General features: G+C 38.3%; 2 protein-coding genes across 2 annotated transcripts; one reads left to right on the forward strand and one right to left on the reverse strand.

Moving 5' to 3' along the window:
- Positions 1–4,692: 4,692 nt before the first annotated feature.
- LOC122668511 (uncharacterized mitochondrial protein AtMg00810-like) lies at positions 4,693–5,718 on the reverse strand. Its single transcript, XM_043865066.1, has 3 exons — positions 5,629–5,718; positions 5,076–5,426; positions 4,693–5,007 (listed from the first exon to the last, which is right to left on the reverse strand). Exons 1-3 carry the CDS (start codon positions 5,716–5,718, stop codon positions 4,693–4,695), a joined length of 756 nt encoding a protein of 251 aa, XP_043721001.1.
- Positions 5,719–5,823: 105 nt separating this feature from the next.
- On the forward strand, positions 5,824–9,726 carry LOC122668512. The gene is made up of 4 exons (XM_043865067.1): positions 5,824–6,229; positions 6,521–6,654; positions 6,699–7,133; positions 9,616–9,726. The coding sequence occupies exons 1-4, from the start codon at positions 5,824–5,826 to the stop codon at positions 9,724–9,726; spliced, it is 1,086 nt and encodes a 361-aa protein (XP_043721002.1).
- Positions 9,727–17,297: the final 7,571 nt, after the last annotated feature.

The following is a 17,297-nucleotide window of genomic DNA, read 5'->3' on the forward strand; positions in this document are numbered from 1 at the left end:
CCCTGGGCGCACGCCTCCCTGAAGACTAGCTAAATTCAAGGAATGGACCAACCTTCCAATCTGCTCTATTTGAGTTCATACTTGATACAAAAGTATTTAAGGATACTTCTTTAAATAATGCATAACTATCCTAGACCATATATTTAAAAAGGCATTTTAGGACACTTATTGAAATAATGCATACCCATCTCATGTGCTGCCCTAAATGCCTATATAAAGTCTTTTTTCCTTGTGTGATACGGTATGTGAACTAGCTAATTCCCCGGCCTCATGGCCGATCAAATCCATACTAAATGCAGTATTATAGATATTTATACCTATGTTTACAAGTTCGGTATATGTTGGCCATGTGCATAGAGGGGTGAAATAGGGCCGGGTTGGGCCGGGTTTTTTAAAATTCTAGTCCAACCCTAAGTCCTCTTAGTTCAACCCAAGCCCAACCCGGCCCTAGGTCTAGCTGAGATATCTTAGCCCAGGCCCAACACTCCTGGGCTCAGACCAGCCCAACCCAATCCTGATTGACCCTGATTGGGCCGGGTTGGCCCTAACTTGCCCTATTTTTTTTGCCATTTACGTCATACTATGCATTAAAAAAATGAGACATGTGATTGAGTATTGGTTTGTTTCATACTCATTTGACTATTTGACTTTTCATTGGTTTAAAAAACTTAGCCCAATCTTAAAATTGTAAATATTTTGTTCCATAGATAATTAGATACTAAACAAAAATTGCAAATTGTAAACAATACATTGTAAAATAACCTAATATGGGCTTGGCTGGGCTTAGCCCTAGCCCGAGACCTCAACCCTGACCTGGGCCTAAAAATTTCAACCCATAGCCGACCTTAGATTGAAAAATCCAGCCTAAGCCCTGTTCTTGCTCAGGGCGGGCTCAAACCGACAGAGCCAAACTTACACTCCTAGATTCCACAAGGATCATGAAGAATTGAAAATTGCTTTCACTTATTCGCAGCACTTTCCAACAAAAGCATAATATTTCAAAACACCCCCCAAAAAATAAAAAAGGGGAAGGGATTCATGCACGACCGGAGATCCTCCCATCGGCTTCATTTTGGTGGGTGGGGGTGTTTTGATTGTTTTAGGTGAGCAATTTTTGCCCATCTTACTGTATTTAATGCAAGTTGTGCACATGCACGACCGCATATGAAAACTTTTGTCCTAAACAAAAGGGGTATATGTGGAGGAATGGATAAAAATTTTCAAAGGTCTTCCCCTCATTTGAACTTTATTGGACCCTAACCCAATGTTTTCCTGGCTTGGCTGCAGTAGGTAAAAATCTCCTAAGGTCTTCCCCAACCTAGGGGTTAAGGGTGTCAAAATGAAACTGAAACTGGTTACCAATACCGAATGGAGCCGTTTACACCGAAACATGAAATCGTTTAATAAATGATTCAGTTTTGTTTTTTAACACTGAGACTGTTTAGTTAAACGGTTTAAACCGAACCGTTTACACCGATGGTAAACCATTTAAAAATCGTTTAAACCGAAACAAATATTATTAATATATAATGGAAAAAATTAAGCATAATGAGAATAATAATTAATCAATCTGTAATGGTACAAATATACAATTATTTAAAGATAAAATATAAGAATTCAATTCATACTTCAATTTCAATAAAAAATTAAAAGACATGTAATGAAAAGTAGCCGTTTGAATAAAACAAAAAATACTTATAAAACCGTTTATAAATAATTTTAGTTTCAACATGTGAAACCGTTTAGTAAATGGTTTGATTTCAGTTTTATCTAAAAAACTTGCACCAAACCGAACCAAACCGTTTAACACCCTTACTAGGGGTAAGAAAAAACATCCCGGCTGTCAGACCAACAGAAACGATCCAAGCTCTGAACGATTCAGCTTCGTTCGGTTAGTTAAAATTTTATGTTTCGGTTTAGTCCAGTCTAAACTGATGGCCCGGCAAGTCCAATTGTTAAGCACAAAATGGTTCGTAAGCTGAACTGAACCATGAAACCGGACCAGAAAATCCCCAATTAAACCCTGTATATAAATAGGCCTAACCCCAACTCTATCCATCTGGGCCCCATTTTATCCAGAATGGGCTGTGCTTTTCAGCCTGTGGGCTACCAGCCTATACCATAGTTTCAGGAAAACCAATCTCGTGGTTGGCCTAGGCTAGGGCTGGCCTTAAGAGTTGAGGCCGGTTCATCCTGGCCCAGCCTCAATTCAGCTTATATACGTACAAAAATGTGTATTTCTGTTTGGTGGACCAAGCCAGCGTCGAGGTTGCATAATGGTATGGGCTTCTCAGCCCAAACTAAGCCCAAGTTACACATTTAACAATTGGTATGTTTGTTCTCATTGTTCTCAATAGTATGGGTAGTTATTCCATTAGCTCATGGGCTAACCTTAACCTGAAAAGCTAGGATGGACAGGTTGAACGTCCTAAGGGCTCTGATGTCTCTAAATATTGGGGAGTGGTTCTCTGTCTGGGAGCGCAATCTATGGCAACGCTCCTTGTGTCTATCTAGGCAGGATCCTATTCTCGTACGAGAACGGCTCACAGGTGGCGTACAGATGAAATCGACTCCATGTGGGTCTCACATAGTGGATTCCATCTATATGAATGTACGATAATGGGATCCCAACTCGTGTCTATCTCACTCCACCCAAAAAAAGGGCATAGCTGTCTTTTGGTAGAGAGCAGATAGGGATAGACACATGGGAGTGTTGGCGTAGGCCATGCTCCCGGGCAAAGTTCTTTTTCTCATATTTTTTGAGTAGGGTATAGCTTCCAAGCTGCGTGGCCAATGAGAGCACACATAAAGGCATCAACAAGGTGGGATTTTCCCATTTCACGGGGGTGAGGTGGTCATTTTGCCTCTTCTTGTCACGCTTCTTGGTATGAATCTTTTTCCTATATTTTTTTAGGAGAGGGTCTCCTAAGGTATTAGTATAAGGGAGCACACAAATGAGAAGCGATGAAACGGTTTGCATACATAGGGGCAGAGAAATCATTTCAAGAGAGAGAGAGTTATCCTCCACGGGAATCTTTTTCCCATATTTTTTGAGGATTGATGATAATTTAGTCTTTTATTTTTTATAATAATATAAGAAAAAATAAGTGGCGATGGATAGGGTACGTTTGGGTAATGAACTAATGACCTTATCATCCAAAAGCGGTTAAACAGGTTCCATTACCAGCCCTATCTTGAAGTCGACGGACATTCATGGAAGGACAGATGGGTTGGAAAGAATTTTCAACATCTCAACCTTACACCAAGCTTGCTTGGTTAATCGTTTATTTTGGTGACATGAAGGACTGATTTGGCTCTTTGACAATTGGACTATATAGACATATAGAAGAACATATAAATTCACACAGGAAATGTTTCTGTAGATAATGATGCTATCCATTCATATGTAAGGGTGTTAAACGGTGTAGTTCTGTTTAATTCAGCATGTTTAGAGGTAGAAATCAAAACCAAATTGTTTCACAAAACATAACTTGAATCGTTTAGAGCCTGTTTGGTAACGTTTCTGTTCTAGAACCGGTATTTTTTACCTTTATCATTTTTTTATGTTTTTGTGCTAGAAACATGTTTCTGGGCTCAAAATGGTGTTTGGTAAACTTGTTTCAGAAATGTTTTTAGAACAGAAAAACAACACAAATCCGTTTGATAAATCTGTTCTGAAACATCTTTTACCAAATTAATGAATTATTATAGAAATGCCATTACTTGACTAAACTTACTTAAAATTAAGATTAAAAAATTCACCATGATCATGTATGACTATCCAAAAAGGATATTGGTGGATTCGAACCACTATCCCCGTAAAACATGCTTGAGACATGCTCATGTTCCAAGTGCTCTACCAATTTGAGCTAAAGACCCAACAAGTAGAGTTTGAAATTTACAAGTAACTCAATTCTTGTTATTCATTGCATTCAACTTACTTCAAATAGAGTTTGAAATTTACAAATAACCCAATTTTGAAGAGAAAAAACAAAATCAATTGTTTCGTCAATGAAATGAATTTGATTAATAATCATTAGAAAACAAGTCACCAATAAAGGGAGTAGGTGTTTGGCATTAAGAGTGTAAATGCCCAGGTTGGATGATAAATAACATGAAAGAGTAAGCACAAAAAAGTGGGGGAGAGGTGTCATGGTCAATTTTATAATCTCTCTTTCAAGAAAGACAAACCTAAGATGCCTCTTCTTTCCTTCTCCAAATGCTCTTCTAAAACCTTCCACTTCCTCAAATCTGGCTAAAAGTGTTGCACGTATTCTGGAGTTTTAGCTTACCAATCAGTAGAGGCTTGTGTATTGTATTTATAACTTGTTTACAAGATAAGTATTAGAGTTCTGTACATTGGGAACTCTTATCCTTAACAGTTAGTGATTACAAAGGTGAGTTGGATAGTCTTATCTTAAGAGTTAGAGATTAATCCAATGAGTGATTCTCTTGAGTCACGTACTTAGTCTTTCATCCCGCTCACAAACTATTGGGCGGTAGCCACAGTAGTTTGGCACAATGTTGCTTGAAGAGTGGTGTTGGAAGGCCTTTTGTGAAGATGTCAGCCAATTGCTCTTGAGAGCGCACAAAGTGAACTTTCAGTTTGTTGTTGATCACTAAGTCCCCCACAAAGTGGTAATCAACTTCAATGTGCTTTGTTCTAGCGTGAAGGATTGGATTTGCAGCCATTTAAGTGGCAGAGAGACTATCACAATAGACTAGTATTGGTGTTTGGACATCCCTATGAAGATCTCGCAAGAGATAAGATAACCACAGTAGTTCAGACACAGTGACCGCCAATGCCTTGTACTCAGCCTCTGCACTTGATCGTGAGACAGTTGGTTGTTTCTTAGAACCCCATGAAAGGAGATTGGTTCCCAAGAATGTGCAAAAACCAGTTGTCGAAAAACGTGTATTGGGACATCCAACCCAATCTGCATCAGTGTAGGCACCCAATAGGTTCAGGGAACTTGATTTGACAGTAATTCCAACCCCCAGTGTTAACTTAAGGTAACGTAAGATATGCTTAATAGCCACTAGATGATCTGATGTCGGTGCATATATTAGCACACTTGGTTGACAGCATATGAGATATCAGGACGGGTCATCGTCAAGTATTGTAGAGCACCAACAATCTGACGATACTCGTGAGGATCTGATAATGGTTCACCTTGGTAAGATGATAGTTTGTTGCCAGTGGCAACAGGACTATTGATCGGCCGGCAAGTTGTCATTCCGGTGCGCTTCAATAGGTCTAGCGCATACTTGGTTTGAGGGAGGAGCATGCCTTGTGAATTGCGCTTGGCCTCTATACCTAAGAAATAATGGAGATCTCCAAGATCAGACATAGCAAAGTTGTTACTCATTGGATTAATCTGTAACTCTTGAGATAAGACTATCCAACTCACCTTTGTAATCACTAACTGTTAAGGATAAGAGTTCCCAATGTACAGAACTCTTATACTTATCTTGTAAACAAGTTATAAATACAATAAACAAGCCTCTACCAATTGGTAAGCTAAAACTCCAGAATACTTGCACCACTTTTATGGTATTCGAGCCTTTGATTTCAAAATGTCAAACACGGCTACCTCCTCCCCTTTCCCCATTACCAACCTATCAAACCCAGTTGCCATCAAACTCGATGGAAACAACTACCTCCTTTGGAAGGAACAGCTCGAGTCCATCTTCATCTCCTGTGACCTTCTGGGTCATGTCGATGGCTCTACACCAGCACCAAATCAACACCTACAACCTACTGATGGATCATCAACCAACAATACACCTTCTACAAATCCAGAATTCCTTGCCTGGGGGAAAATGGATCACTTTGTGCGTGCTTGCATCAACGCCACACTTAGTGAATTCCTATCTTCTCATATACTCGGCCTTCACTCTGCCAAGCAAGTATGGGATGCTCTTGCAGAGCTATTCTATCAGCAATCTACAGCCCGAAAATCTTATCTTCGAAGTGAACTTCACAGCATTAACAAAGGGTCTTCAACAATCACAGAATATCTACACAAAGTGAAGTCTCTTGCTGACTCTTTAGCTGCCATTGATGAAAGAGTCAAAGACTCAGATCTTGTTACTCATACATTGAATGGTCTTGGTCCTGACTACCTCAACTTCGTTATCACTATTGAGAACTTGAATCCACCTATTGCATTCACGGAGCTGCGAGCGAAGTTACTCACTCATGAGCAATGCCTCCATAAGGGCTGCGGTAATCCCACAACCTCACTTCTTGATTCCTAGACTGTACTTTACACCACTGAGCAAAAACAGCCACGAAACCGTGGCAATGGCTTCCCTAAGCGACCACCATCACCCACCACTTATACAACCCGTGGCCATCAACCCACCCACCAAAACTTAAACTCTTATACTCAATCATCATATCCATCACAACAGGCTCCACGACCTCCATCTAACCATAATGTAAATTCTCAATTGAAGTGTCAAATATGTGCTAAGTTTGGACATGCTGCGAGTAAATGCTATTTTCGATACTCAGCCAGTCGTAACAGTGCAGTTCCACCTCCTCTAAACACATATGCTGGTCTCCATATGGCACCACCATTGCAGCCACAAGCACATAATCCACCTCGCCCTCCATTCGGACATGATGAACAGTGGATACAGACTCAGGTGCAACATCACATATGACATTTGATCCATCACTGCTTCAACAGTCGGTTCCCTACAATGGTGAAGATCAGGTTCTAGTTGGTGATGGTAAGAGAATTTCAATCTCTCATACTGGTAGTACAACTTTACCCACCCAATTTACAGCTTTGAAACTTCACAATGTCTTAGTAGTTCCTCATATTACAAAGAATCTACTTTCAATTTCACAACTTACAAAGGATAATAACTGTTCTGTTGAATTCTTTCCATGGGCGTTGTGTGTAAAGGATGTGCTAACAGGAAAACTTCTGCTGAAGGGTCCTCTCAAGGGTAATCTGTACACTTGGCCACTCACTGCAAAAGCATCTATGGCCTACTTCAGTACTCAAGAACCAACTGCAGTGTGGCATCAACGTCTAGGACACCCATCCACCACCATTCTTCACCAAGTACGTGCTGCTGCTCCATTTCTTGCCATTCCCAAGCTGAAGAATAACTATGTTTGTGCTCCTTGTCAAATGGGCAAACATCACAAGCTTCCTTTTTCTTTGTCCAATCGGCAAACATCGACACCATTAGAACTTGTTCATTGTGACATTTGGGGGCCTACTGCCCATTTATCTATTAGTGGATTCAATTCTTATATCATTTTTATTGATGATTTTAGTCTTTCAATGGCAAACCTTACTTCTTCAAATATGGCAAAAAAAAAAAAAAAAAAAGCAACTATTTTGTCCAACATCATTAATTTCAGACAAAAGCAATACTCCTGTTACAGGCTTATGTACAAATAAATATTGTAAGACTTCTGAACATGAAAAACATAGATCAAGCTAGGATAAGTTGAATTGGCAAAACGGAAAAGCAAATGGTGACCCCATATTATGGGATAAACCTCATACAATGAGGCAGTTTTCCAAGTAATTTATCAGCCACTACAAGAGACAGTGAACCAGAAACTGAGAAATCACTGCTGCAACTTCTTGAATCCAAGCAAACAGAGATATAAACCTCCAAATAGGATAACCCATCTCTGGTAACAAAATCCTAACTACAGAAATATAATTTTATTGGATCTTTGGATAGTACGTACGATTGGTTTCAGAGAATTATAGAAACATGGCAGGTTAGTCAACTTAGTGATGAATAAACTGGTAATCAAGATAACATTCTAATAGAAAATAGTAACAGAAGCCTATATATCAAGTCTCAGGACAAACTCCGAGCTGATAGCAAAGATATGACCTGAGCAAGAAATCTAAAACAGGTGAAAAAATAACAGAATATCAGCCTTGAGTAGAAAGAAGGAGAAATAAGAACAAAGAAAAGGAATAGAAGAGGGGGGAGGGAAAGATCCACCTCTGATTAGATGCTGAAAACTGAATCAAACCAAAAGGGAGAGAGAAATCAATCAAACCAGTAACACCAGTACTCATAGAAAGACTTTTTAACTCAAAACTGAATTGATGGGGGGGCGTTATTACATATTTTTCTTTCTCCCCAGCATCATATATCAGTCTTTATAAGTACTTTAATTCTCATAAACATTCACTCCAACTACAGACTTCACCTCTCAATATACTGCACTTCTCTTTCTGTCACCAATTACTATGACATTCCCTTCTCTTCCTTCTGTCCTTCTACAATGTCCATGGTCCCATGACTAGGTTGTCTATAACAATCTTCCTCTCCTTCTGCAACTGCCCATGAGTAGATTGTCTATAACAACAAAAGTACAGTACAATACCTACCATGCAAGTATTACAAAGGGTCAACTAATGGAGACCTTATGTAGCCATTGGATTTTATCTTTACATTGAGGGAAGGGAATGGAACGATCTTCCTAACCAACACTAGGAACTAAATTTGAACTAATAGGGGAAGCAAAGCACCATAGAAATAAAAATGTAGTAATTTAAAGGCTCATCAAAAAAGAAAAAGGAAAAATATATGTGGTTTCAAATCTGTATGTGAAAGAGCTGAACAATATAAGCAAAACAAAAGAATTCCTCGCCTTTTCTCTGCAACGCAAAACAAAGATGGACAAATTTAAAAAAAAAAATCGGTATGGAAGATGAGAAACTACCCTAGGGTTTACAAAATTGGTATGGAAGATGAGAAACTACCCTAGGGTTTTCAGTTTAAAAAAATCAACAAGAAGAGGGAGGAGGACCTTAGATTTTCGAAATTAGTTAGGCACACAGAGAGAAGAGAGAGAGAAGATGAGGAAACCTAGATGGATTTGCGCACAGAGAGTCAGAGAGAGAAAAAGCTCAGATTATTTCATTACCTGTTCCCGAACTCAGTCTGCACACAGAGCTTCAATGGCATCTGTCTTCACCTCTGGCGACAAGATTTCTTCAGGTTCACCAACGTCCTCTGTCGAGCCTAGAAGATGAGATCAGGTGCATTTCATTGGAGCAAAAGGTGAAGCGAGAGGCGCAGACCGTTCGAACAAGGTGAAGCGAGATGCAGAAGACCTCAGGAGTTCCTCTCTTCTTCCTCATTTTTCCACTGAGTGAAGCTTACTTCTCTCTTTTCTCATTGATCGCCTAGCAGAGGAAACAGAAGTAGCATCAATGGAGGTTCAATGGACCTTGGAGATGGCTTCACTGGGTTTCGTTGGGAAGACGATGGCTGTGAGCTTTTGGAGAGGAGCAAATTATCGGGCACAAGTTTTGGATTTGTCCCTCTTTTGTTTCAATGCAAATGTTTTAAAAATGAAGAAAAAAGATTTTTGTTATGCCCACTTGATAACCTTACGTGTGTTTCTATTCTGGTTATGTGCTGAGAAACAGCAGAACAGTTTTTTCATTTTCTGTGCTGAGAAACCGTTTTTGACCTGCTTGGTAAGCCTGTTCTGAAAACGTTTCCAGAAGACAATTGGAACACCATTGGTGCTTGATAAAATCTATTTCTGGGAACATGTAATGTGACCAATTTTAATAATATTTGTCTTTATGGGCTGAATCTGAATAATAGATCAACCTACAGTTACAGATGGTTGGTTTGCTTTATCTCAAAAAAAGGGTTGCATATGAACTTCTAATAGAGCCACAACAGCAGGTTTTTGGAAAGCAACTGGAAGAATGAATATTTGCAATATTTGAATACAATGCTGAGTATTGAAAAGTTCTAAAAATGAATTTCGAACAAAAAAACCTCCAGTATTTACATCATCCTCTTTACTAAAGTCATACTATATGTTGCACTTCGACTTAAAGATTGTTCTTTTTAGTCTAGTAACTCACAAAATGTGTCAACATATCTTAAATTAAGTAACTTACAGAAAATATAATAGGATCACAAGAAGAAAGAAAAAGCTGGATTGCTCATGTGGCTTGTACATTGTTGTACCATCGAGAACTTGGCCAAAAAAAAAAAAGACTACAGAACATAAGAAGATGACATGATAAGGAAAATGAAAATGCCAATTACAGAAGTAGCTTCCATCATATTCCAGTCATTAGGGATTCACCAACTCATGCCAAGAATACTTGGCAAAAAAATTAGTTCGTCACAACTAAATCAAGAGAAATAAACTTCTGATGGTATATCATACAAAACATAAGAAGATGAAGCTAAGAGGAATCAGACATTCTATGATAAATAACATCAAACAAATTTCACCCAAAAGTCTACATCAAATGAGACTTTTACCCAAACATTAAATCAAATGAGACAAGCAAACATGGTTTAGATGTATTTGGTTGAAATATTGTTATTTTTTTAAAGAAGGAAAAAAAAAAAAAAAGACCTGTCATAATGCCTAAGTACTACTATATATCCAAATAACTAAATAAGTTGGCATGAGAATTGCTTCCTACCTGCATACTTGCAACACTTTTTGATGGACTATATAACCTAAGCTAAAAACTTCTCTGAAGCTGATGCAGAAAACTAAGGGCTATAACTCTTTATCATGGGAAATCATTACCAAATTTAGTTTTCATCATTATCTAGGAGATGCTCATCCAGAACAAATCTCTCTAACCTTCTCAAGTTTCAATGCACAAAACTGATAAAAAATAAATATAAAAACTAACCAAAAGATATGCCAACACAAAGCTATGAAATGTCAAAGTCAGAATCTCTTTCAAGTAAAGGTTACTTACTGCATCTGTAGAAAAAGGGGTAGGTTTGCTTCGGATTCTACAACATCGATCACTATGCGTAGGAGTGAGCACACACCTAATGAGGGTGTCCAAACCTTTTGACTGACTAGTACCCACTACCTTGTGCATATGCATATGCCCCTATACATGCGCACGAGGTCATCACTAGATCTAATGAGAACCTTAGAAGCAATAGGGCTGGTGGTACCAAGGGGGTAAGGGGAATTGAGCTAAGGACGCATGTAGCTTACTGGGAAAAAAAAAACTAAAGATGCATGTTGATTTAGGCATGCTACCTTACATCCTTGGGGTTATCAAGGGAGTCAATATCTCTAACCTAGGCCAAATATGTCTGGGGATGGGTCAAATCTTTGAAGCTCGCAAAGTCTATTGAACCATAGATCCTCCATAATAGAAAAACTTACCAAGTGCATCGACAAAGGCCAGAAATTTTTTGAGACATATTCTCTGCCAAAAAATGATGCCCATTTTTATCAGAGAAAATAATAAAATTCAGGCTTAGAAAACCTAGCTGCTTGAAAGTTAAAAATTTTATTTTTAGAAGGAATAATAAGTAATGTATCTAACAAGATTAGATAATGATCTGAACCAATACATGGTAAAACATTAATGAAAGATGAAGAGCAATAGAGCAAAGACACTTTAATTAGATTTTGAGTACTTTTCTTATTTAATTAAGTAAACAATGGTCATGGTGAAGGAATTTTAGAGAAACAAAGGTTTTCAAGTAAAAAACTCAAATTAAAAACAGAAGTAGGAAGAACTACTTTGTAACCCTCAAAATTTTCAAAGTCAAAGAGGATTTTATTTAAATTATTAATAAAAGTGACACCAAAGTCCAATTAAAATAAAAACAATGATCATGAATATTTAATAGAATAAACCTATCATAAGCATAGTTCAATATCTCACGATATATGGGTATCTCAGGCCTACCGAGATATCCGAAATATTCGAAATATGGCGAAATTTTGCCGAAATATTGCATTTTTTTTAATAATATTTCGGGAGTCCATCTCGGTGGATATTTGGCCATATCTAGGCCTGATACTTTATGGACACCCTTATTTAAGATAAATAAACACATTTAAACCATAAACTTGCAAAAAAAATGAACTCAAAGTGGTGTTTTGGGCTTGCACCCTTGATTGATAGTATACGGTCATCGACCCTAATGTATAAATAGTTAAATACACATTGATTAGGCAGTTAAAGACAAAAGAAATTTAAACAAACTAATTAAAATTTTAAAAGTTAAAACTCATAAGACATAATACATAAATCATATTCTCATAAACTCCATAATAGTCAATGACTCGATAGTCAATAATTCAATACTCAATAGCTCAATAGTCAATTAATAGGCAATACACAAAGTGTCAAAGTCACAAACTCACAACTCACAAGTTCACAAATCAGTGAAATCACAACTTACAATTTACAAGTTACAAGTGCTAATAGTTGATGTGCCTTCCTGGATCAACCCCACTCATGGTCCGCTAGAGTCGATGTCCATTGTTCTTTATTTGAAGGACATATGTGGACCACGGTATAGTTTCGGAGAAGAAACGAGTGTAGTCATCAACAAGTGTCATGTAAATGGAGTCATCAACATACTGTAAGTAACCTATCCTAGGATATGGGCTAGGGTTACCAATCGATCCAGTCTGTGAAGAAGATCATCCAGCATGATATGATGTCGGCGAAAGCGGCGTTGGCACTGGCTGCATGTATGGCTGGTGAGGTTGGTAGCTAGGGTATGCAAAGATGTCATCTACAAAAGATGATCCAGTATGTCCTTGGACTCCCTGGGACTGGGACTGGTAGTAATAGTCCCCTACCCCACTAAACTGTTCATATGATCCATATCCATATCCACCGTGAGGTTGTGATGCACTATAATCCGATAACAATGGAGTGGTATGTGCGTCAAAAGATGGGGCACGCTAATGCCTAGTCGGTCCTCCCTCCCTATCACCCATACTCAAAACGCTAACAGAGCTAGATAAGTCATCAATGTCCATATAATCAGCTTGTAACTGTGTTTGTCGACCCCTACGCTTCCTGTTGTATGGTTGTATGGGGGGTCTTGAGGGTGGGGGTGCAGGGTCACGTGCACCGTGGTCCATATCCTGTGTGGCATGATCAAATTGTGTCTCTCCAGTGAATCAGACTGGCTCTACAGGCGCCGTATCCTCGCCTACCACATAACGCTCTCACATTCCATCAAAATCTTCACCACCACCACCACCATCACCATCACCACCATCATCATCATCTGAGGACCTAGACCAGTCATCATCATCAGCAACATTGCCACTAGTGGGCTAGAATGGTATGGGTGAGGCTTCCCGTGCATGTATCTGACCCTCGTCAGCCATATAATCATCCACATCAGCACCAATCTAGGAAGCTATCACGGGGTCGGGCCTCCTCCCTCCTGATCCAACACTGGCTCACCTCTATCCCTCACCCAATCCACAATAGGGTCCTCATTGTCTGAGTCAACTTGAAAGATGTCGGTGAGGTCAATAGTGCCCCTCTGTCCCTCATGTCCCATGCATATGTGTTGTAGTTTCAGCCTCAAGTTGTAATGCACATACACCATGTCAGATAGACGTTCAGACCCCAATCTATTGCGCCTCTTGGAGTGGATGAGCGCAAAGGTACTTCAGTTCCGCTCACAGTCAGATGCGAAACATGTTTGGGCAAGGACTTTGATTACTATTCTTCTTAAATTCTAGCCGATTCCCCATGCAATACCCACCATTCAGTTGCATTACAAGTTTACAACAAAAAAAGACATGTGTGAAAAGTGGTTTCAACTTTTAACTTTCAACTTTCAAATTTCAATATATAAGTAATTTGAAACTTAAAAGAATTACCAGCATCACCACGTGCTCTGCCTTGTATTTCAGTATCAGTTCCAAAACTTTCCAATGCATCCCTAAATATCTTCATCTACACCTATGTGGAAAATTAATAAGTACTTATTAGTAATTAGTAATTACTACTTGCTAATTATATTCCAAATGAATTCAAAGACTCACCTCATTGTTGCAAATAGCTTGTAGTTAACCATCTGGCTCCAACTTCTTCTACTTATTTCACAGCATCAATAATTGAGTTTCCAACCCAAGCCTATTATTATATTGATACTTGGGGTTTAAGTAGTATGCTGAAATTTGACATATAGAAATGAGATATTGTCAAATGCATAGGTAATTAGTAAATACTAATATTATGAATTAGTTACATAAAACAAATTTACTCACCAGCCATATGCAGTAGATGCATAAGTTGATTCTCCCAGCGAGCATTGATGATATCTAAGAAGTGTTTGCTACTGCGAGGAGCCACATTGTAGACACTATCTTTCATCAAGTCCATTGCAGCATATAGGACTGGCATGGTTGGGCCCTTGAGAGCAGAGTCAACAATATATAGAACTTTAACTACTGGCTCTAAACTTTCACCACTTTGCTTAGTTTTGTCCAGAAGTCCTCAGATGACATGGTTGTTTGTGCTTCCCTCCTACTTGCAGTATTGGAACCCTTCCATCCAAACCATTCCTCAGAAGCAAACATATTTCTCAGCCCGGCCTTCTTTGTCTTAATGCTTTTTAAGGTAATATAGTTAGTGGCAAATCTTGTGATGCCCGGCCTAACCAAGTCACCCCCACATTTTTCCCTCAATAGATTGAGTGCAAAGGAGTGGTTGTATACAAAGTTGGTGACTTATCTTGCACTTTCAACCACAGTCTTCACCAACTTTAACTTTCCCATATCCTTTAGCATTAAATCAATGCAATAGGCTGCACAAGGAGTCCAGAAGAGCTGGTACTTAGTGTTGTTCATCATCTTCTCACCGGCCAGCTTGAAGTTGCTTCCATTGTCCGTTATAATCTGGACAACATTCTCAATTCCCATATATTTTTCAACTACTTCCTTTAACAATCTGTAAATATATTTCGCATCCTTTATCTCTTTGGATGCATCCATAGATTTGAGAAAAACTGTCCTTCCATCACAATAAATTATAAAATTGATGATGGACTTTCTTGTAGGCCCAGTCAATCCATCTACCATTACAGTCACCCCATATGTCTCCGACATACTCCTCATCTCCCTAATGTACTCATCAATCTCAGACTTTTGTTGAGATAGATAAACATTCATTACCTCATATGGGGTGGGGCCCTTGAACCCTGGGCCAGCCACTACAATTGTATCTATCATGGTATCATAATGAAAGCCTTGTGCAATGTTTGCTGGGATGGTATGGTATGGCATCCACTTAACTATTGACTCTTTAACTATCCCCTTCATCCCCCTCCATGTTCCTTTGATTCTTGGTTGACTGCTTCCTTTCTTCCTATGCAATTTAGGATCTGATGTTGATGGTGGTACTGGTACTGATAGAGGTGTTGGGGTTGTCCTCACACTTTGTGATCTTTTAAAAGGATTGAAAGATCTAGAACCTCCAGATGTGTCAGCTCCTCCACTACCCCCTATTCTCTGTCTCTGCTGATCATCTTGAAAACTAATTCTACTCCTTGAAACAATCCGTCGAAAGTCCCTAGCCTCCTTTGCTGTTTGTATATCATCAGGTACTACAATGTCCTCATCATCATCATCATCAGAGGAGTCATCATCATCATGGTATTGTCATCCTCCTCTCATTGAACTCCTCACTGTATCCTCAAGTTGTTCTCTTATTCTCTGCTTGTCAGCCTTCCTCTTCTTCTCTCCCCTCAAACTCTCACCAATCTTCCTAGCTACTTGCACAGGTACCATATAACAACCTACAACATCTTTAGATCCTCCAGTCAGATGTTGTTTAAAAGTCTACTAGACCCACCTCCCAAAAACTGCATGTGACAATAGTTACATTGAGATTTTCTCTTATCTCCATCAATTGGAGTGCCATATAACCATGCAATGTCACCCCTATGCTGGCTGGCTGGCCTCTGTTCTCTTTGTTCTCTCCGTTCTCTTTGCTCCCTCTGCCCCCTCTGTTGACTACTTTCCCCTACCTTTTGCTTGCCCTTCGTACGTTGTCTTTCACGATCCGTCATAATAATACTTGTTTACTGCAATGTTAGTAAAACAAATAATTAAAAACTTAACGTAGAAGCCCTTTAATTGAGACTTTTATAATACTAAAACAATTGTATAGCTATTTAATATTTTTCTCCTAACCCTTATATTTTTCTCATAATTAAAAATAATTTTTTATATATAATTTTAATGGAAAAAAATTCTCTGTCCGGAAGTATGGCCTACGCCAGCACCCCCATGAGTCTATCTCTCTCATCTTCATGTGAAAAGACACCTCTATCCCCTTGACTTAAGGAGGAGAGAGATAGACACATGGGAGTGCTGGCGTAGGCCACACTCCCGTACAGAAAACTGCTTCCCAATTTTAATATAAATATTGACCTAACACAACAAAACCAAAAATTATTAAACATAATATATATCTAATGCATTTCAAAACATGTAGAAATTACTTTCATATTTTTTCATTATTTCAAACCTAAAACTCATATTTTTCTTATTTATTTATTTTTTTTTTAAATATTTTTCTTAATTTTTAAAAATTAAAATAATTACTTATTAGCAGAAAAATAAGTTCGACACCGTGAAGCCGTAGGTCGGCCATTGGTGTCTAACATATATTTAATTCATCCCCATCTAAGTTATATTATCCCTAATTTTTTCCTATTTTAGTTGTAGGAAATTCAATTTTTAAAACCAAAAAATTAAAAAAAAAATACATATGGAAAAAAAATTTCAACACCGTGAGATTGTAGATCGGCCTCCGGTGTCTAACATATATTAATATCATCACCATACAACATGTATTGAACATACTATTTTCAAAAAAAATTAGTTTTAGAGAAAAAAGAATTACCTTAAATAATGAAAAATGCTTGGAGAATGTGCTTGGATGAGGCTCCGACGTGTTTCCGGCGATAATGCGTCGAAAACTATGAAGAACAATGCTTGGAGAGTGGAAGAAAACCAAAGAGAAGAGAAGAAATGAGGAAAGAAGAAGAAGAAATAAGAGCTTTGGAGGTCTCGGTCGATATAAGAAATATGGTATATATGCCCAGGGTCACTTGACCTTTAAGTGGGAAAACTAGTTTTTTGCAATATTTCGCCAATATATCGGCTTATGACCGAAATATGCCGATATATCCGAAATTTGGTAATTTTTCATTTCGGATGTGCATTTCATCTCGGCCTTGGCGAAAATTTCAAAATATGGCAAACGCGATGTATCGCAAAATTTAGTTCCATAAGTGAGTAGTATGCTTGCAGAAACAGACTTAGATGGAGCAAATAGAGAACAACGAATTGTCCCGGTGTAGCAACTACAAAAATAGGTTTATAGTACTTGAATTTATGAATAAGAAGATGAAACTTTACAAATAGCACGTCTAGAATCACATAGGAAGATGACATCAAGATTATAGGAAAATTGATACATGATAGTAGTAATTAACAACAACAGTAAAGATAT

This window comes from Telopea speciosissima, chromosome 7 (assembly GCF_018873765.1).
Source record: "Telopea speciosissima isolate NSW1024214 ecotype Mountain lineage chromosome 7, Tspe_v1, whole genome shotgun sequence".
In the NCBI taxonomy this organism is placed as follows: Eukaryota; Viridiplantae; Streptophyta; class Magnoliopsida; order Proteales; family Proteaceae; genus Telopea; species Telopea speciosissima.